This window comes from Pan paniscus, chromosome 7 (genome assembly GCF_029289425.2).
Source record: "Pan paniscus chromosome 7, NHGRI_mPanPan1-v2.0_pri, whole genome shotgun sequence".
Taxonomy (NCBI): domain Eukaryota; kingdom Metazoa; phylum Chordata; class Mammalia; order Primates; family Hominidae; genus Pan; species Pan paniscus.
The window spans coordinates 87,037,728-87,061,046 of record NC_073256.2 but is presented as its reverse complement, the minus strand read 5'-3'; the positions used below and the strand labels follow the sequence as shown (position 1 = coordinate 87,061,046).

At 36.6% G+C, this 23,319-nt stretch overlaps 1 protein-coding gene across 4 annotated transcripts in view; it reads left to right on the top strand.

Annotated features, from left to right (window-relative positions):
- EYA1 (EYA transcriptional coactivator and phosphatase 1) overlaps positions 1 to 23,319 on the top strand; it is a 341,835-nt gene that overhangs the window by 219,411 nt on the left and 99,105 nt on the right. For 3 of the 4 annotated variants that reach the window (XM_063606819.1, XM_008956696.3, XM_055116655.1), the window contains 5 exons: positions 30 to 99; positions 419 to 564; positions 4,616 to 4,753; positions 22,584 to 22,666; positions 23,076 to 23,262. In XM_063606819.1, the coding sequence (XP_063462889.1) occupies positions 30 to 99; positions 419 to 564; positions 4,616 to 4,753; positions 22,584 to 22,666; positions 23,076 to 23,262 (624 nt within the window). The remainder of the gene's footprint in view (positions 1 to 29; positions 100 to 418; positions 565 to 4,615; positions 4,754 to 22,583; positions 22,667 to 23,075; positions 23,263 to 23,319) is intronic. The other variant, XM_055116656.1, reaches the window with a different exon arrangement.

The window sequence follows — 23,319 nt, the reverse complement described above, 5'->3', positions numbered from 1 at the left end:
CATTATTTTGTTTTGTTTTTGTTTTCCAGCAATTGGGAGCAGTAGTTTCAGCCCACGACCAACTCACCAGTTCTCTCCACCACAGATTTACCCTTCCAAGTAAGATGTATTTTCTCTTAATCAATAAATAACTTCTCTGAGTAGACTTTTATTTATTTAAAGTTATGTCTGTGCCTACATGTTCCATCTTAATTTAAATGAAAGTGCATTTCATAGAGTTGTAAATATACTGATACAAATTTATTTTGAGCATCATGTAGTGGAGACACTGAAGTATTTCAGTGCTTTGTCAATTCTGTGTGAAAGTTTTACTTTAAGATACAATATTTAGCTGGAATTTGTGATGTGGTTGTTAATCGGTTTGCATGCTTCCATCTAATGCATGGGCTTTCTATTTTCTGTCATTTCTGACAAATAGCAGACCATACCCACATATTCTCCCTACCCCTTCCTCACAAACTATGGCTGCATATGGGCAAACACAGTTTACCACAGGAATGCAACAAGCTACAGCCTATGCCACGTACCCACAGCCAGGACAGCCGTACGGCATTTCCTCATATGGTGAGTAACCTGCAATTGTAGTGGTGGCGTTATCGCATGGGCATGCATGTATTAACATGTTTGAGTGATACTTAAAGACCCAATCCTTGGCCAATTTAGAACGTGTTGTCACCTTCTGTGTCTAAATTCTTAGTATGATTGTTTCTAAAGAGCATTATAAGAACTGGTAGCTCCTTATCTTGAGGTCAGAGGTAGCGAAAAGATTATGTGGTTCGTATGCCTTCTTGCTCTCATTTTTCTCGATTTATATCTCAACCCTGAATTTGCCATTTGAGCACTGGGCTCTGGAATCCAAAATATTTTTGTGCATATTTGTGATAAAACGTCTGTGAATGAAGTCTTTTGGGGTACAGATTCATTTCCTATTTATCAGATGCCTAGCTGTGATTAGGGACGTACAAGTAGAATTCAACAAACTCTTGCTTTAAACTCGAGGGTGGTAATAGTCTCAAATTTCAGCATTATCAACCATTAGGAAAAGTGATCTATATATCACTGCCTGGAGTGTACTTTGAAGAGGCAAATCAGGAAACATTTAAGGCTCACATGGACATTTGTTCCTTCCCACCTGGAGGTTATCTTTATCTTGGTGTAATTTAACTCACTTTTTATGGGTCAATACCTGTAAATTAAAAATAAATCCAACAAAATCCCAAAGCTTAATTAAAAAAATTTTAGAATTTCAAAATACCTTTTCTTCCATTAAATTGTCATTGCAATTCTAAGTAGATTGAACTGAATAGAAACACTTGAATTATTGGCATTTTATTAAGAAAAGAATAAAAACTAGTGATCAAGGAATAGTACATGGACACTTGGAGGAAAGGATTGATAGAATAAGTAATTCTGTGCAACAAGTACAGAATTTTCTGTGACCAGTATTCTAATTGTGCTTCTGCTTGATACTGTTTTGTAGTATTCTTTTCTGTGGTATATAAAAAGAATTAATGCTCTTCTTTAAGTATTTCATTAATAATTAGAAGGTAAATTACTTTATTCCTTTTAATTCTATCTCAAACAAAATCAACTGTATATGAATTTCTTATAAAATATATACAAATAATCTAAATTATGTACGACTTCAGCATTTATAGATTTATTTTAAAACCATCAGAACCAATGTTTTCTAGATAGGTATTTTTAAAGTAGACTTTAGAGACAGCCCTAAAATGGAATTTTTAAAACTATCTCTCTTTTCCATAACTTTTATTCACAGTTTCTCATAATAATATTAGCTATGGATTAAATTTAGCTGGAATTTACTTTCAAACTATTCTTGGACTACAAGAAGAAAAAGGATCAGCTCCCATTCTATAATAGAAGTCAAGGCAGTCTTTGATTTACACTCTCAAAATTTATTTGTGAGATGGTTATTTGAAGTATAAATGTATTTTCCAGTCCACACAGTTCTAAAGTACTGTCAGCCTACCAGTGCTGCCATTGGAAGGTGCCATTCCCATCACTGCCCTGGCTACCAGCCACACATCTTTCTTCTTCCTTCTCCTCCCCATTCAGTCTTGGTGGGACCTGGACATCTCCCTTTGCCAATTTCTGAGCTCTGGGTTAGGGGTTCCTCCAGTTCTAAACCATTAATGAATGTCCTTGTCTGAAATAGCTGTTCAAAGAGTGTGAGATGAGCAAAAGATCTGGGAGTAGAATCAGAACTAGCAGAGTGAGGATGGGGATTTTAATGGGATAGATGGGGATAAGGGAGGGGGAGAGAGTGAGGCTCAGTGTGAAGGGCTTTGATTCCACAGTTTTCCATGGTTATAAATTCCCAGGGAATAATTTTCAGTTCTTAGCATTTTCCTAATAACCCCCATCTTCTCTTTTGGGAACTTGAGTAGAAGGAGATGCCCTGCATACTTCTGATCCAAAAGTTCTATTTTTGGGGCCAGTGCATTGAAAAATATGGCATCCTTCTCCCCTTTGCTCATTCATGAAGGAAGAGCACATAGCTTGGGTTTTAACTGCTGATAGTCAAGGCTCAGATGGTCTTACAAAACTTTCTCCAAGGACTTGTACTCTTGACTTTTTATTTAGACCCTGTAAGAAAAGGTTGGTGTATCTTTTTATCATGAGAATGATAGATCAGTGGGGAAACACAAATTCATTCTGTTTTTTTGCTGGATCTGCTTGGAGTCTGCCAGTGAAATGAGTTTGCCACCTTGTAGGTAGAAGTCACAGAGATAGGTGTGGCTATGGGTGCTTTCTACCTCTTTCTGCCTTTCCTTACGTGTTCTTATCACAAAGATCCCCATCTGGAACCAATAGGCTAGAAACAGAATAAAAATACATGAATTAGGCCGGAGGCAGTGGCTCACACCTGTAATCCCAGCACTTTGGGAGGCCGAGGCGGGTGGATCACGAGGTCAGGAGATCTAGACCATCCTGGCTAACACGGTGAAACCCCGTCTCTACTAAAAATACAAAAAATTAGCCAGGCATGGTGGTGGGTGCCTGTAGTCCCAGCTACTCGGGAGGCTGAGGCAGGAGAATGGCGTGAACCCAGGAGGCAGAGAGCTTGCAGTGAGCGGAGATCGCACCACTGCACTCGAGCCTGGGTGACAGAGCGAGACTCCGTCTCAAAAACAAACAAACAAAATACATGAATTATTGGTATTTTATTGGTATAGGTGAAGGCTGGAAGCAGATCAGTGTAGTCTCAAATGCAGCAAGAGGTGGAAAATCCCTAGGGGTGACAAGATGGAAAGAAAGGGATTTTCTAAAGCCATCATGCCACCTGTCTGGGGCAGGTGTATTTCCAGGGACCATTTCTATGTGTGGGTTATTCATTGGTTTGGGATTACCTTTACAGGGAAAATCACATTTTTAAAATGTTAAGGTTGTGTTAAGACTTAAATGTTAAGGTCATTATGAAGTTATTTAGAGATACTGCAGGAATTAAAGTAGGCACTCTCAGCCAAGAGTCAGATTCTCCCACTGCCTTAAAACAATTACCTAGCTGTACTCTGCTGATGAGATTCCCCTAAAATGGAAATAAACAGTAAGACTACTGTGTATTCTAGATCCTAAAGATATCATTTATCTCAAGTACGAAGCAAAATTATTAAAAAATGTGAATTCCCTTGGCAGAAATTTTCCTTCCCTCCCTCTATGAGAATGAAGGAGAGTTGTTAACATGTATGACTGTCTTTAATTGTAATTAATTAAGGACAGAGCTGAGCCCCATACCTCAGTGCTGCCAAATCCAAGTCCCAAAATTACGATGTTAGCCTGGTGTTTGGGGAAGTATTTGGGGGCCACAGATACATCATTTTTATATTATCATATGATAAAAACAAAGGTACTTTAGACTACATCGAAAACAATTATAGTCAAATATTTCACACTAACAGGGACAAAAGGAAACTGCTGGTCAACCTCACTTGTTTATAAATCACTGCTGTTTTATAAGATTCAGCTCATTAGTGTTCTGCTTCCTTTGTGCTTATTTTCTGATAGGACCTAGATATTCAGGAAAAGCCTTTCCACCATGTTGTTTAGTTCTGTGCCCAGTATTGATTCTTTGGACTTCAAAATGAGTTGGTACTGAAATCAGCTTTGTAGTAGAAAGAGTAAAGGAGGGAAAAACACTGTGATGGTATAGGATCTAATTAATATTTTTTAATATAAAAAAGGATTTTATTTTTAACACTAGTCAATATAGCAACTTTGGGATCATTTAGCTAAAATTTAATTATGGCTGTTTCTTTACTGTGAAGGAGATGATCTTCAACTCTTACATAATTAAAACCACAAAATTAAGTATGAAAATATATCACTGGAGTTACATTTTATAGAAGGGATATGTCTTAAAGTGCAATAAAACAAGAGAGAATAATGTGAATAGACATTCAAATCTGTAATCCCGGATTTAAAAAACTGAAGTTGTACTTTATGGTATTTCACTGAATGCATGTATACCCTTTATTTTTGAGATAAGATTGGGGAAGTATTTGTAGTTAAACGGTTGTGGAAGTGTATGTTTTTGTATATTTACCAGCTTTTGAAAATGGACAGATAGATAAGCTATCACTAACTGATTTAGGTGCATTGTGGGCAGGCATCAAGACTGAAGGTGGATTGTCACAGTCTCAGTCACCTGGACAGACAGGATTTCTCAGCTATGGCACAAGCTTCAGTACCCCTCAACCTGGACAGACACCATACAGCTACCAGATGCAAGGTCTGTATATACACATTGCTTTTTTCCTTAACCCTGTAGGTTGATAGTTAACTTCTAAAGTAGAACCTGATGTTCCATGTAAATAGTAAATGATGATGGCAACTGGATTGGGCTTAGAGGCAGGACACCTGCTTCTAGTTTGATTCATCACTTACCTATTTTCTAGGCCTAAATTTCCATATTTATAACATCAGGGGGTTAGACTGGATGATCTATAACATTCTTTCCAAAAAGCACTAAGATTTTTTGTGAAGTTGACATTTTTGCCTTTGTGTCTTCTGTCAGTTATAAAAGAAATGAAAAAGTCAAAAATCAGCCATGTAGGAGGTTGTGATATGGCATGTACTAAAAACTTACGCACTTGGTATTACCATCCAACTTTTCCAAAAAGGCTGTTTTCTTTATTTTCATTATGAAGTGAAGCTTGGGGAGTGACAGTCATAGCTGTAGAAATAAAGTATGTGATAAGTGTTGAATAATGATCTCCCAAAGAACAGCTTGATCAGATTTACAGATACCCAGTGAATCTTTAAGAAAATGCTTGTAAGAATCAGTCCCTGGGTTCTGTTTTTGAAACTATAGACAAAACATAATGTAAGTACAAGTCAAATGGAATGACAGGTGTCATTGTCAAAGCTGGTCTCAAGAATACATAGACATTACTTAAAGTTAGCACATTGTTATCTTGCAAATAGATCTTTAAAGTGCTTGAGAATAGTTCTCACATAATTTAAACATTTTCCTAATATCTTGTCTTTACTACAGTTCAGTTCAACGAATCATATTTGGCCTCCTAATAGTGCCAATCCATAGTTGAATTAAATCCCTGATGATCTCTTTTTGATTGAAGGGGTTCTTTTTATAGTTGTTATTGTTTTTATATATTTTAGCTTCTTCTTCATTACATTAATATTTGTTTATCACAGACAAATTAGAAAATACAGAGAAGCAAAAATATAGTCTATGTCTCATACATTTATTATTATCATTATGATATATGTTTGTCTAGATATACAGCATGGGCCCATTATTTAATACAGTATTGCAACCTGCTATTTTTAGTAACAAGTACATTTTAATCATCTTTTCACATCAATAAGTTCTGTTCTATGGTATCCTTTTGATGGCTACATGGAATTAGCTAAATAGGTATATCTTATTTGACTAATTCCCTAAATAGATATATCTTATTTAACTAATTCCCTACTATTTGACATTTAGAGCAATGCTATGCATATCTTATCTACACACCTTTAATTATTTCCTTTGAATAAGTTTAAGTATAGAATTTCTAAGTAAATTGTTTTATGCTCCTTTAAGGATTTCCTATATATTTACATAAGGAAGGGCTGTGTGTTAAAGTATACACATTTGATATCTTTCTTTGAAAAAAGTGTCATTTTGGTAGGTATAAGATTTTGTTTTTATACACATTTAGAAAAAACATAAAATGTTTTTTCTTCTCTTCATTGGTTGTCATCTTTATCTTATTATTTTTCACATTAAAGATCTTAGCCTTTTTAAATGTCTTATTAATATGTTTCCTTAAGAATGATATATATTTTTTTATTTATCATTTTTAAGAGTCTATTTTCCTGTATAGCAAACTACAATTTTAGTGGACAAGATCATTAACCTTTTCATATTTGATTTTGCATTTGATTCAAAAGGCCTGAACTATAAAGTTTTGACATATTCAGTGATTATAAAATAAAAACTATTTTATAACAGATAGCATTTATTGGTAGAAGGATATTATTTATGTGCCTGATTGCAAAACTTTTATGCAGCCTTGGAAAAGAACTGTTCTGCACATGCTGAATATCAATTGAGTAAAGGAATATAAAGAACGAAAAGTGATGGAAAGACTTTATTAATGAATTTAACAGTCCTAGGCTCTAGTAATGAAATAGATCATAAGGCAGACAAGGTCTGTTTGCTCATAGAGCTTTCATTCTTGCCAAAGAGAGAGACAGTAGACAAGCAACCAACTAAATTATGCAATTGCAGATTCCTCCGGGAGACATCAGGAAAATAAAGAGTGCTGGAGGGGTCCCAGGGTCTAGCAGGGTGCCCGTGGTATCCAGGTCTCCTTGAGGAGAAGTGGATCCTAAAAGTGGGAAAGAGGCAAGTGAAGTGCCCTGCCCAGAGCAGAGCTACAGAATTGTATGGTTCTGGGCCTGCGCCCATCCGCAGCCTTGCCGTTACCTGTCCACCAAAAGCTAAAGCTAAGTACAGAAACTGAGAGTTAGCATCTAGAAACTTTCATAGTCAGTCAATAATAAATTTTATGTTTATTGAATCAAATAATAATTTTTTGAAATGAGACTTATACTGTCTCTTTTTTTGGAAAATTTTTTTTCTTTTAGAAGTACATTACTTTGTATTTTGCTCAGTTGTCAGTCTGTGAAGGATTGGAGGAAAAAACCGATCCTGGACCTCAGATAGTTTGAGAAATATTGTGCTTGAGAGTTACTTTCATCTTGCTCTTCTCCCAGATCAAAACTTATGCAGCAGGAACAATTCAGAAAAAGACAAACCAGCCATTACAGTATAGTGCATAAAAAAGGGGAAATGAATGAGTAGAAAAGGAAGTGAATTTGGAAGAAAATAAAATTATCATTTAAAAGAAATAAGGACATGTATAGCACCAAATAAGGCACTGCTTTTCTAGCCATAGATTTATTATCATCTGGGCTTACTGGATATTGCATTAAAACTTTTTGTGTGTTTTTATACATCCCTTAGTTGAATGGCCTTTCTGTGGGACATTAGGACCTATTTCCCATGACTGAGGCATTATTTCACATGACTATCTTTACAATGATAATTTACTGAGTTTTAGACTATTGGATATACAGGTTGAGTATTCCTAATCCAAAAATCTGAAATCCAAAATGATTCAAAATTTAAAACTTTTTGAGCACTCACGTGATTCTCAAAGAAAATGCTTATAGGAGCATTCTGGATTTCAGATTTTTGGGTTAGGAATGCTCAACCAGTATATAATGCAAATATTCCAAAATTTGAAAAAAATTCAAAATCCAAAACATTTCTGGTCCCAAGCATTTCAGATAAGGGATATTCAACCTGTAATATGACTTCCACATATTAAGCCAGATGATCATATACTATTAATTTGAAAATTAACTTGCCAAAATGATGATGGATAATGCTATATAATTTGCTACAGAATGTATATGGCCAGATTTGGGTACTTAATTGTGATTAATATGTAGTTCTTAAATATTAAATGCAGTATGTATACTGCTTCTCATTATTCAATGATTTTGTGCACCTAGTTGTGGGAGTCTGTTGACCTTTGAGTGTCTTTTTAATACATGTTTTTTAATATAGCAATTTCTACAATGTCTAAAATTATTTTCAAAACTCCCTCAGTTCTTTTAATCCTTAATGAATAACACTGATTATTTGCTTATATCAATTTCATCTTATAGCTATTAAAATGTATTTGAATCCTGGATGAGAATATATTTTGGCAATATGGGGGATATTTTTGCCTAGCTTTATTTCTGGGAAATCTTTTCAACTTTAAAAATATAAGGTATGATGACTAGTTATTCAGAGATTTACCTGTTCAAATTTAATATCAGAATTTTACAATGATAGAAGAACTATTCTAGTAGCCCAGGGGAAATATTCTAGTAGCCCCAAAAACTGAAGTGTGACATGTATGCATCCTCTAAGTGTTTTGCTGATTAATTTAAAGAAAACTTATGATGGTCAGCTCTTTGGTTCTATCAGACTTAGAAAGACTGGAGTAAAGGTACAGTGAAATCTGGCTCCCTGGTTAGCAGTATGGGTTCTGGAGTAAGATTGGCTGTCAGCAGTTCTACCTTTGCTTTCTGTGGGCCTTCAGCATGCGACGACTCCTTCACATGTGTTTCCTTATCTGGAATATGGGCATGAGATCTACTCCCACAATACTGTTGTGAGATATCATTGAGATTGTCTGTAAATCACTCTGACCAACCTGTGGTACATAGTAAGAACTCAAATGATTGTTGTCAATTTTACTGCTCTCATTGCAGTGGTGATGTGGTTACTATTATTTTCATTATTATCATTATGGTCCAGCTTTCTGGAATAGTTCCAGATTAGGTAGCATTACCTAAATGCTCCTTCTCTTCCCCCCACAACACACAAAGTGTAATTAAAATTTTAATGTGTGTAATAATATATATAACAAAATATATTTTAGCCATGAAAGAGAACTTTAAGAAACCAATAACCAAATAAGCATAGCAAAAAAGGAGCCAGATGTAATTAATATGCTGGCATGGAAGGAAACTTACTATCAACAAAGGTCAAGCTTTTTGTACATGATACTGAAAAAGGAGGGGAGAAACAACATGAAGAAGAAAATCAGGAGAGAGGAAAAGCTGTATGGCGGCAGTGGTGAATGGGGTGTTGGAAAATGAGAGTGAGGAAGCAAGGAAGAGCTGCTGGCAAAAAATAAACCCAGCTTTGCAGTGGCGGTGGGAGAGAGACAGTCATCAACCAAGTCCTTGTTGGTCATGGGCCCTGCAGTCACATCTCTGCTTTGAGTGCTAAGAATGGGTGGAGAAAGAGGTCTCCACGAGTCATTGAAGCATCAAATTGTTTAGTTCAGAAAATTAGGGAAGAAGATGGGAATGTGATAAGCTGTGCTATGTAGAGATGGAAAACTCTAGTGCCCATACAACAAAATAAAATAACAGTTGACATTTATTGTTTACTTTTTATATGCCAAGGACTAACCTAGTTATTTCCCTTGTGACATCTTATTTAATCTTTACATAACTCTGAACAGTAACTTTGAAAAGATAAGAACCTATGGCTCACGCCTGTAATCCCAGCACTTTGGGAGGCCGAGGTGGGCAGATCACCCAAGGTCAGGAGTTTGAGACCAGCCTGGCCAACATGGCAAAACCCCGTCTCTATTAAAAATACAAAAATTAGCCAGGTGTAATGTCATGTGCCTGTAATCCCAGCTACTTGGGAGGCTGAGGTAGGAGAATCTTGGGACCGTGAGGTTCAGTGAGACAAGATCGTGCCACTGCACTCCAGCCTGGGCAATGGAGTGAGACTGTGTTTTCAAAAAACTAACTAAATAATAAATAAATAATAAGAACCTGAAAATGCTAAAGAATGCATAAAATTAGTAATTTAGTTTGTATAATATCAACAGTTAAGAATGGCTACTCAAAATGGAGAATGGCTTAGAACTGTCAGACCTCGTTGTACATACACCTAAATTACAGAGCTCACAGGAGTGGCTTTTAAAGAAAACTACAAAAAGCCAAAATGTTGTTGCTTGGTCTTTAAATTTTTCTGAAGGGCAGGCTTGATCGTTAGAACTAAACCATTGCATTACATACTTAGTTATATAACTAGTCAAACACCAATTCATGAAGCTCTAAAAAAAACTTCTTAGAAAACTCATTTCTGAGCACTGTCAGCGCTTTAACACTTGCACAGCCTTTTAAGAGCAGATTTGGCAATTTGCGGCCATTTTGCCACTGTCAAACCTTGTGAACTGGGCCAGCCTTACTTGGTGCCCTCATTTGCTCCAAGTGATCCTTCTGGAATCACCCTTTCAGCTCCAACTTTCAACACTTCTGTCCTGCCAAGCAGGCTTCTGTGAATCTGACACATGCCATTTTAAACTAAACAAGGATCAGATTTTCGTCGTGCATGCTCTAATACTAAAATTCCATGAAATAAAACCTCAGTGATTGGGAAATCTGATTGTTTTCACCTTTGCTGTAAGATCACTGGAAAATTCTATTCATGCTTTAATTTTTCTTTTGTGCACCACTAAAAGATTAGAAACTTAAGTTCAGCTGAGAAAGACAAAGTGTTCTTCTTCATAAACAACTGTAGAGTTCAACCTGAGGAGGTGAAATCTTTGCTTATTCATTTTTGACATTTTCCTGTTCCGCAGTGTTAGCTTTGGTTTTTCTGGAAGAAGTTTTGGAATGGTCTGAGGGGGTTTTTCTTCACACACCATTGACAAAGCTGATGCAGATGAGTTAGCTGAATGGGTGGGTGTGGATGGACAGAGTGTGCCTGGAGACCCTTGGGTCAGTTCTGCAAACAATATGTTTGTACTGCTGCTTACCAATCAAAGGGCACTGGCCACAATAGTGAAACGGGGTGTTGTGTGTGAGTTTGTGCGTGTGTGCACGCATGCATGAAAGGTAAGAAAACTGCTTAGCAGAAGCAGCTTCGGCCTCTGATTGCTTTCACAGAATATCTCCCCAGTGTGTCATAAATAACCTTTATTCTCCTTTTATGTAAAAGAAACAACTAACTTGAAATCATACCTTTAAAAATGCAAGGTCTGTACCTATCGCTGGTGTCGCTATCCATTTAACTCCACATATAATATAGATTTATGGTTCCATCTAATACAGAAAACAATGAGCTATCTTTATAATGGTGGTGCCCAATCATATGAGGAAAATAAAATTTTGTTTAGCAATTTGGCTGAGGTAAGGCAGTCTGTAGTTCACGTGCAAACAATTTTCACACACCTACAAAACAAAACCATTAAAATTAAGTTGTTACTTAACTGGTTAAGCCTCAGCTCTGTGGAAAACCCAGCTTTCCATAATAGCTTAGTTCTAGTGATTCTAGACTATTAAAGGTAATGAACATCTTTAGTCATATTTTAATCTCCAGTATCTAGTATTATGTCTAAAATATACAAATGTTTGTTAGAAGTGGAGAGGTCTGTGTCACAATGAATGTTAGAAATTAAGGTTCATAAAAAACTCTAATTTTCTTCATTTGGGGAAATGAATTTGGAATGTAGCATAATAAAAATTCAGTTAATTCACCATTTAGAAGAGCAAAGACAAAGTTATGGAATCAACCTAAATGCCCATCAATGGTAAACTGGATAAAGAAAATGTGGTACATATACACCATGGAATACTATGAAGCTATACAAAAAGAATGAGATCATGTCCTTTGCAGGAACATGGATGGAGCTGGAGGCCATTATCCTTAGCAAACTAACACAAGAACAGAAAACCAGCTACCATATGTTCTCACCTATAAGTGGGAGCTAAATAATGAGAACATATGGACACGTAGAGGGGAACAACACACACTGGGACCTGTCAGAGAACGAAGGGTGGGAAGACAGAGAGGATCAGGAAAAATAACTAATGTGTACTAGGCTTAATACCTGGGTGATGAAATAATCTGTACACCAAACCTCCATGACACAAGTTTGCATAACAAAACTGCACATGTACCTCTGAACTTAAAAGTTAAAAATATATATAAAACATAAATAAGACATTTCAGCTAATTTATTGTCGTCGTATGTTTAATGCCATCTTTCCTTGTGTTAATACTCGTAGGTAGAGCTGGTTGGAGACATCACAGAATCATCACGATGGTGGTATAGAATGCCTTTCTGAGTGTTTTATTGTCCCAGAATATCAATAATGGTATAGGACATTCCCATCATCCCACACCAGGGAAGGTGTCAGGATCTGCCATGATAGATCGAAGGGGCTGCACAGATGTACATGTACTAAACTCAGAGGGCCCTGGAAACCCTGCTTTGTTTATTTTCCTTTAGGTTTTATTGCTCTCCCTTAGAGAAGAAAATAACACAAATTCTCACTCCCTCTTTGTATATAATGTTGTTTGTTCTGCTAAAGAGATTGGGGTTCAAACTAGTAAGGAAAGACAATAAATCAGGGCAGAGGTTTGTTAAAGGGTACATGGAAGAGGCACAGCTCTGCGGCCATCACACCTCATGCATCCGTGCCTCATTATGAAGTGGGAATGATCCAGTAACATCACCCTTGTTTCCTTTGATCTGCCTCTCTGTAGCTTTTCAAATGTATGCCTGAACCATTTAAGTTTATTAGTCATTTATAACCTAAAAATTGCTTAACTAAATATGCTGTTATGCTTTAAAAATTTTTTATTATCTATAGAAAAGGTGTTTTTACTTTAAAAGATAGTGGTTTTAGGAAAATATACATTAAGCTTAAAAAAGTAACCTGTGATAAAGCATTTGAGATTTGTACTTTCTGACATAAAATGAAACTGAAGAATAGCTATTGCGGCTTGCACTGATGTGCAGAATTACCCCTTAATTGCTTTGCCACTCTTCTCATATTTATTTTTTAGTTCTTGGCATTTTATGTTCTAGATTTTTTTTGCTTAAATTGATTGTATAAGTAATATTTTGTTTCACTTCTTTTGGCATCTTGTATATTTCAGGTGTTAAAAATTGGATAAAAATTTCTTGACATCTAGGCACAGCAATAATTAGTGACCCATACCAATATTGTTTTCTTCATGAGTTGTTTTTAATTAAAATATATAGAAATATATCAAGACAGGTAAATGTAAAGGCTTTGCAGTCTTTATAACCTGTGTTAAAAGTTCTCTTTGGAAATAAAAACTATTACTGGGACAAAAAGGAAAACTTGGTCATTTAAAATCTATCTTCTAAGGAAGGGGAAAATCCTGGTTTTAAATAGCCCATCTGGCCTTCGAAAGCTTTTCCCCAGGGAGCTGCACTAACTTCTGCCACATAGATCGTGCTTGATGATGGACATAGCCCATGGCAAAGAGGCCAGAGATGGAAAGCAAATGGACTTCTGTGAAAATACACGAGGGACAAACAGCATCCTGCTTGCCCAGTAAGTGCTAGAAAATGCTCTAAAACATGGCAAGTACAGACAGGCCCCAGCAGGTTCCAGCATTCTTATGTTGGCTGGGATTCTGGTTTTTAATGTGAGTCCTTGTTCTCTGTGAAGCAGACCTTTGACCTACTTGTTACTCCTTTTTTTTTTTTTTTTCTTAAAAAAAGAAAAGCTTTTTGAAGTTATAACTGGGCAGTATTATCCAGGTTAAATCATACACAGAACTTTGATTTAATATTTTAAGTAATGTTTAAATCGACATAGGCTGTGCTCTTAACTACGAAGAGGTAGTGAAGATGTATTAAGTTTCGAGGGATGGGTTTGTTTTAAAACTAAAATTGCTTAGCATTTACAGAACTGCATGTCCCGTATAGGATCTTCAAGCAAGACTGTTTCTTGTTTGTTATGGTTGACAAGGCCACCACTCTTTCTCTGTAGGAAGCCAACATTGATAAGAAGAAAGCAAAGCAAAATCTTTGTGACGCACTGTCCCTGGGACACTTTATGTAATTTACTTTTAAATTTACTAGCCTAAAACGGAGTTACAATGAAGAAGTCCTTTAAAAATGGGATCATTTGATTCCAAATGTATTTATTAAATGTCTTAGGTATGATTATTTCTGCCCTTAGTGTGTCTATGATTTTTGTGTAGCCAAAAATTAATACCACTTAATACCAATTTGCTTTCAACATTACCGATTCAGAAAATCGAAAAGGTAGATTTGGCATGACAGATTAGAAAACCATAGCCTGGCACCAGAGATAATGGTCACCTTATCCATCCTCTACTTTTTGAATGAAGATGAGGACCCTGCCTCAGCCATCTCACATGATGATGTTGGAAATAACCTCAGAAAATGGATGTGGAAAGATTGAACTATAAATGTACTCTAAAGCCATAGGATGTTATTGCATTCTGAATTTGAAGTTTTTCTTACACAGGCAAGACTTGTTTTCATTAATATGCCTGTGATATGCCAATGTCTGAGCTATGAGAGTGAGTAGCCTTCTTAGGAGGGCAGAATCTGGACCATGGGTCAGTGTTCTGTTAGGATCCTGACAGCTGGACTAACAAGGTTAACATCCTATCGGCATGCTCCGATGGCACGTGGATGCGAAGTCCTTGTACCATGTCTGGGGTCCAGTGGTATTCATCGCTCAAATAGGTGAGATTTTATGAGGTAAAAATCCATGGATACTTAATCAACTTAAAATTTTATTTGATTTAAAGTCTGCTGGACTATTTACTGGAGATTCAAAGATATTTTAACTCCTTTCAGAAGGTGCTTACAGGTCCAGAATTTAACTTTCTTTACATAATTTAAATCTAAAGTGATTATAATCTGATTCCTAAGATAATCCTTTATACATCATGTAGTTTGAAAGAAGCCAGTCAGCCGAGTGTGGTGGGACGGACACACTTGTAATCCCAGCTACTCAAGAGGCTGAGGCACGAGAGTCGCTTGAACCTGGGAGGCAGAGGTTGCTGTGAGCCAAGATCATGCCACTGCACTCTAGCCTGGGTGACAGAGTGAGACATCGTCTCTAAAAAATAAAAAAAAACCAGCAAAGTGTTCAGATAAAATCTGTTAAATATCAAAGTTCTCCAGATAAAGTCTGAGAAATAAGCTCAATTATTATTTATCTTTTCTTTCCCTACTCACTTTCTTAAATTGATGAAAAAGTTGAGAAACCTTCTTTTCTCTCTTAAAATCTTTTGTGGGCCTTAAAGTCATTCTTCCAAACTGTCCCCCTCCCCACCAACAAAAATCTATGGAAAGGTCCTCACCTGTCCCCACACCTAATACTTTATGACAATCGTGTTCTCACTAAATCCTTTAGTCACTTACCACATGGATTGAAATTCTCAAGCAACAGTACAGTTCTGGCTCCCACTCCAGCCTAGATGAAGCCCTTCAAAGGCATGAGTCAGACACGGTTTATCCATCTCTATGTGAGGCAGACAGGATAAATATAGAAAACGAGCTTAAGGAACTTAGGTCAGAATGAAAACAAGACTAAGGGGGACTTGCTTAGTACTGGTCTAATGGAGAGGTCAATTACCTGGTATCAATTATTAGGGAGCTCAGGTTTCCAGAAGATAAACTCAGTACAAAGAGTAACAGTCAAGGAAAAGCTTATTGGACAGATGAGACTTGGGTGAGGCCTTGAAGGATGGAAAATGTGGAGTGAGGGAGGGAAGCATTAAGAGGAGCAAGACTGAGCAAGGTGAGTTTCCGATATAGCAGTGATCACATCCTAAAGTACCATGGTGAGCTGTGCATGGGGAGCTGTAGGCAACAGCCTGGTTATAATATTCTTCTCCTGAGCACCCCCATCCCAAACCCCGAGTGGCATCTCCAGGCCCAGATAAACATTTGTATCCTTGCATTTGTAAGGGTTCTCTAGCTTTTCCCCCACCCCTGGCAATTCAGAATCGTAACATTTCACTGGTCCCAGTATACTAATGATGATTTGTTGGACATTCAGATTCTTGCATTTTGCCATTAAAGGATGCCATTTCTTTTCCTGAGCTGTTTTTCTTAAATGATCAAGAAACTTCCATCACCCACGATCAGTCACACTCCTCACCCAACTTCCCAAAAACTTTCTATTCTCTGATCTTCTTTGGATAGTTTATTCTCACCCTGTGCCAGGAGTGAGTACACTTCTTCCCTTTTTGGGGAAGCATGTGCTTTCCTTCCCTGTCTAACCAGGTGTCTTCATGTCATTTTGCTGAGCACCTCCTTAGCAGGGCTGTGGCACCCAAGTGAGTAATGCAGTGAGAGCTGTGACACCTGGGTGGGTGATGCAAGGTGATGTTCTTTGTGTCATCTTCATGAGTGTGTGGGATTTTCGAACTTTCTTCGAGGGATAGGTTCATGATGCCCACTTCTTTTGCATCACAACAACCTCTAGAGTTGTACCTATAAAGAATGCCAGTAGATGCTGTTAATGAAACTAACTTGAAAAGCTGTGTGTGTGTGTGTTTGTGTGTGTGTATGCGTGTGATTAGAGATATAGTATCTTCCCACTTAGAATATAAAAATAATCAGCTTTAAAAGACAGCAGTGGAAGGACAAATAATGCTGTATCTTAAGAGATGTTGTGAAGGGAAAAATTTTCCATTTTCCTGTTGTGGAAATGAGTGTCTCCCCTCCATGTCAAAAAAATAATAATAATAACCATGACTATGATTGTTAACAATTATTTATTTATTTATTTATTTATTTGAGATAGAGTTACACTCTTGTCACCCAGGCTGGAGCGCAATAGCATGATCTTGGCTCACTGAAACTTCAGCCTCCCAAGTTCAAGTGATTCTCCTGCCTCAGCCACCCAAGTAGCTGAGATTACACATCCGGCTAATTTTTGTATTTTTAGTAGAGACAGGGTTTCACCATACTGGCCAATAGTTATATAACTAGGTAAGCTTTTCCTTTTAACCAATGAGTAAGAAGGTATTCCCACTCCCACCCCAAACTCTATTGAGAATTATTGAGTTTCACATGAAGCAATCTCTGCCAAACTTATTGATTGAGAAATAATGGGTTATAATGGGAATTCTTTCTACTTTGAGGAATTTTCATGATATAATGTGATGTAAAACCTTGCATTATAGGATGTAGCGGCTCTATTTTATTTATTTGGAGGTGTCTTTTGATGTAAAGTCATTTGTTTCTAGAAAAGAAAATACTTCTATATTATTTTGATTAAAGAATTCCAAACATTACAAATAATTCCGTGACCAAAAGTTGTAAGTGAAGACCCTTGCAAATCCAACAGAAACTCTCAGTGGATTGATGTTAAGGGAAGGACGTCTGTTTTATCCTGGTCATGTCTTATCCTGTCTCTCTCTAGCATCCAGGTTCAAGCCTGGTATGTGACAGCCTTCTACACAAATGTGCCTCTCTTGCTAAGCCTGCAAGTGAGTCTAGCAGCCCACACACTGAAGCTTTCTGGGGAGCATGAGCATTGTTGTTTTGCCTTTGCTTTGTGGCATTCTAAACTTCGGTGAAATCCATCTGGTAGTGTTGGCACTGAAGTCTCCATTGAATTAGCTATCAAAGGGGAGCCCCTTACTCCAGATGATCTTTAGCTCAGCTCAAGAACCAGAAATACCCCACACAGGTAGGCTCTGAGAAGCTTCAGCTCTGAATGCTTGAAGAGAATGATTACTTTCTTAGTGTAAGAAGAAAGGTTATACTAGTTACATATTTTTGAAGCAATTGCTATAACACCTACTGAATTGGTACTAAAAATCAGACACTTATAGGTATTTGGTAAACGTGGATTTTCAGATCACACCCTAGTCCTTCTGCCTCAGTGAGACTGATTTCTGTGTCTGAAAGGGAAGCCCAGGTATTTGCCTAGGAAGAACAAGCACTTCCTAATGACTGTGAGGCAATTTGTCAGGCATATTTTGGAAATGGTCATAAAAAAGGGAAATAACTCACAGACAAAAACCTTGCCATTCTGAGATGCAATTTACTATAGAGATTAAGAGCCTCAGTTCTGGAGCCAGGTGCCTGGGACTGAATCCCACCTCTGCCACAGTTGCTTATTACCTCCGGCAGTTTCTTCATCTATAAACGGGATGTAACAGCATCCACCTCCTGGGGTGGTTGTGAGGAATTGGTGAGTTCTAATAGGCAAAATGCTTTATTTGGGCCTGGCTCAATGTAAGCACTCAAAAATGTTTAAGTATTATTATTTGTTCTTGTCACTTCTATTTTGCTTCTAACACTTTTTAATATAATTATTAAATAATCCCTGAGATTATTTACAAGATATAAATATAAATTATTTTAATATAATTGTTTTATAAAATAATGCCTGGGAAAACTTTAGTGTATATCAGAACTTCCCATTATACAATATAGAATCGAGCAAGAGGAGGCAAGACAGCATTGTATAGACCTTAAAACCAGACAGATCTGTGTTTGTGTTTCACCTTCATTCCTTGGAGCTGTGTTACTGTAACCTGACCCTCCGTTTCCTTATCTGCAAAATGGGAATGATCATACACCCTGTAGTATCAAGTTGTTGTGGAGTATAGGTGAAGCATGTATGGGCGAGCCTACTTCCTAACATAGAGAGAGTACTCAATGGGGATTTTGTTTTATTGTTATTATATTTTGCACTCTGGGGATATTTGTATGTTCCAGTCTTGGAAGTAGCATTTAGTCTGGAAAGTCACTTGGGTGCCATTTGGAGTACTGAATTGTGATTTACTTGGTCAGACCCTAAGTCCTATGTGAAGGCAGGTGGAGCGGCCCTGCGAACTTGATTCTGGTGGTGAAAAATTAATATTGCTTGAGCCTGCTTCTCTAGTATGTACACCTCTAGCATTGTTATTGTGTTTTGCACTCTGGGGATATTTGTATGGTTTAGGTGTAAATATCCAATTTTTTATAGGAATGTCGAAGTTTTTTTAGTTGTTTTGTAGGGGAAGGACTAGTTTACATATAATTAGTATTTGTTAGTTTACAGGTCAATTAGTACTTGGCTTAAAATACTGATTAGTAAGTCATGGATGTGTGTGTGTGTGTGTGTATCAAATGTACGTACATCACAGAGATTGATAAACACACACATATATCATGGAGATAGATGGACAGATGATAGATGGATTGATTCAGCAACCCAGGTTTAGAGGGAAAGAGGAGAGAATGGGGATTCAGGGAGGCTTTTCTGAGAAAGCAGATTTCAAATTCTGCTGAATTGTGAAGTGCAATCAAAGTTAACCTGGATTTGACAGGAGGAAGTAGGAGCTGTAAGGAGTAACATTAGAAAGCCTGCTGCATGTTGGTTTACTAGGGTTAGGCTGGAATGTATGCCCGGGTGCATTGGAGTCACAGTTGCTGGGAAAAGACCAAAGAAGTTCAAAAGATAAACTGGGTTTAGACCAGCTAAGGCCTAATACATAAACCCTAGTAAGCAGTTTGAATATTATCCTGAGGGCAACAGGGAGCCATTAAAGGTTACTTTTTTTAAGCAGGGGAGTGACAAGATCAGTCATGCACGTTAGAGAGTCTACTGACTTTGCAGAGAATGGGCTGGACAGTACCCAAAGATGGGTAAAGAAACCAGTAGAGGAGGCTGTTGCAGAAGTCCCCTGCTGTGGCCTGGTCCGAGTTTAGCAGCTCTGTTTGCCTAAGTCCTATGTGAAGGCAGGTGGAGTGGCCCTGCGAACTTGATTCTGGTGGTGAAAAATTAATATTGCCTGAGCCTGATTCTCTAGTATGTATACCTCTCCCTAAAGTAAGATCCTTTTGGAAGTTGCATTAAGTCTCCAAAGCCACTGGGGTGCCATTAAACTCCTGTTTCGGCATACTAAATGGAATGGAATCTCAGCCTGCAGTCAGCCAGCAAATGAGTATAACTTATGTTGAATTCCAGCTAATGTACAGTCTTGGAAGTAGCATTTAGTCTGGAAAGTCACTTGGGTGCCATTTGGAGTACTGAACTGTGATTTACTTGGTCAGACCCTCGTGGCCTGTGTGTGCCAATATCGCTTCCATGGTCTTTCCTACTTCATTTCAGGGGATAACTTATGGAATGAAAACATCCATTTTAAAAATCTATTTTCTATATCTTAGTCATTTTCTTGGTGGATAGGGATTATTGAGGTCAGTATTTATTGCTTAAAACTCTGTCATTTAAATGAAAACAGCAAGTCATAACCTAAAAATGTATAGTTTAAATGAAAGTAACGGATCATAACCCAAGGTAATTTTTCCTCTAAAATGCATATAATAGTTGAAGTTTCTTTTAAAAAAGCATTGATATCCACATCTTTATCCAAAAGTAATTTAAAATTTCTTTTACAAGGCATTTTTAAATGTTCATCATGTATAAGTTTGCTTTATATATAATATCAATAATAAATTGTTCACTGATATGCACGTAAAGAATGAGTCATATGCCTGTAAGGGACAATGTTTTAAAAAAAACAAAAACTGGTAGTCTGATAAGCCCCGTGAGGTCTGAGGCTATGTCTTAGTCATCCTTTTAGCCCCATGTAATTGTCACCATGAGCCTGGCATTGAATATATGTTTCCTTTGCATGTAATTACCACATGCAAATGAACATTAATATGTGAAGCCTGTCTATTGATGGCTAATTGTGGTGGCTACTAGCACTGTGAGAGCTCTCTGCCTATCTGAGATAGGTGTTCTGGGAACTTCAAACAATTGATATTCCTGAAATATACAAATGAAGAAACCTCAAATAGAGTCTCTGTGATAACTAAATTTAACACTATTTTAGGATATAGATTCCCTTCTTAATAAAAATAATTCTTGGCTCAAGCTTTTAAAGTTCATAGATGCTTGATAAGTAAATAGGAATAGAATTTTAGATATGTAAAGAGATTAAGTCATATTTATCTAATTCGGGAAAGTAAAAGAGGGAAAAGATACATAAATAGAGAATTTTAGAAGTGCTTGCTGCCATAAACCATAATGTGCCTAATGTTTATGTGATATTGTAGAGTGTCCATTATGCTTTCCAAAACATTACCTCATCTGATCTGTTAGGAGCACTGCAAAGTAGAGTTTTTGCAGATAGGGAAATTATGTTTTAGAGTGGCTGGGAGACTTGTCCAAAGTCCAAATAGCTCATAAATGATGAATTGGAAACTCTGTTTTCTGACTCTTAAGCCAATACTTAAATGTTCAGTAGCAAGTAAATAATTGGCATATATTACCACATTTTATACCTGGAGCCATCTGAATAGTGAGTTCACATTGAAGAGATTCCTCCTTGAACTGCCAACACATTTATGGCCTATACTGCTCATTTGCCGTAAAACTGTAACTTTTTAAAAAATGGCTTTTATTTCTAATTATAGAAGCAACATAGGTTCCGAGTAGAAAACTTAAAAATGTAAACTGGCTTAATGAATGCTATGTGACCATGTATCAAATCCTTCAGAGATAGCATTTCTTAGAATTTTGTGCCCTTTGAAAATTTGTCATGCTTTAAAAATATTTTAAATGAGATCATCAAAAATACTTTTTGTTATTTTAGTTTTTGCTTTCACAAAATAATATGAAAATTTTTCTCATGCCATTAAACATCATTGTAATACCGTTTAAACAGCTTCATAGTATTCCACTTTCTGAATAGTACCTGTTATGGAGTTGGGGCTGCTTCCCTAGGTTTTCTTATTAGAAGCAACACTGAAGAATATCTTTGCTATCTCTTTGTATAAATCTATAATTTTTTTTCTTAGAGTAAATGCCTGAAATAAAATTGCTGGGTTAAATGGCATACAAAATTTCTCAATCATAAGCCAAATAGCCAAACAGAAAGATTGTGCCTATGTAAATTCCCATTTTGCAGTGTATGAATGCCGTTTTTTATATATTTCCCAATCCCTGATCTTACCTTCTTAAAAAAATTTTTGCCAATATGATTATCAATGGTAGCATATTATTGTTTTGCATAGCTTAATAACAAAATAGTAAATCATGTGAAAGAGGGAACTCAGCTTTGCTCAGGTGTTGTATCTTACACAGCGCCTACTGTTCATTGTTTAACAATGTGGACATTCAACAGATAGAACATCATCTTGACAGCATATGTAATAGATAAAACATTAATCATATTCCTCTTTCATCTTTGTTGTGTCAAATTTATCAGGTGCTGCCATTCATTCTTCTGTGAAATGAAATGGCTTTTTCCATACGCCATTTTAATGACCATATAATACAAGTCTGAAAGCATTTTAAGTTCTTGGAAGTAGTATCATAGTTTTTGAGCTAGCAAGAACCTTAAAGATCATCTAATCTGACCCCATCATTTTACATTATGTGAATTTAATATAAAGACATGAAAAATCTTGGTGTGTTTTGCAAATTGAAAAGTTCATTGTCTAATATTTTTACACAAATGTATAATTTTGTCATTAGTCTATAAAAGTTACTAACATCCTTGGAAATTTAAACCTCTTTGTTTTTTAATTTTGTAGTAAAAATAAAATCATCAACTATGTTAAGAAAACTACATTTTAGACATGACAACAGATTCTAGTGTCGAAGATAAACCAAATACCAATTCTGCCTTTTCTAAATGCTATTTCCCTGTACCCACATTATTCCACAAGCCTGGTATAACCGTATTTCTTTTCATTTTGTTTTAGGTAGCAGTTTTACAACATCATCAGGATTATATACAGGAAATAATTCACTCACAAATTCCTCTGGATTTAATAGTTCACAGCAGGTAATTTAAAAAGCCAGTTTAACTTCTGAAAAATATCTTTAAATGCAACATGATTTTCTTATGTAAAGAAAGATCTGTTTATATTATAAGTGAGAGCTTTCCTAAGGCTTTTAGTAGTTTTCTTTTAAAATTCACTTTAGCAGTCTTTTGTGGTGAGTTGTTTGGTTTTCAGATTGGTTTAATTTTACCTAGTATTGCATCATAGAAGAGCGAAAATATGAAGAATGTATATAATCTTACATAAAATTTGTTTGCAAGTCTGAGCTCTTTAGTTAATGTGTACTTGTATGCCCCCGTGTGAATTCAGAAAAGGCTCAGAAACCCAAACATACTTACAGTTACACTTTGATATGTAAGAGATAAGCAGCAGTATTTTGACAGACAATTCTTGTGTGGTTTGATTTGGTAGGACTATCCATCTTATCCCAGTTTTGGCCAGGGTCAGTACGCACAGTATTATAACAGCTCACCGTATCCAGCACATTATATGACCAGCAGCAACACCAGCCCAACGACACCATCCACCAATGCCACTTACCAGCTTCAAGAACCACCATCTGGCATCACCAGCCAAGCAGTTACAGATCCCACAGCAGGTAATTATGTGAATATTATTAGTCCTGCAGGTGATATTTTCAATGGTTTCAATGCAT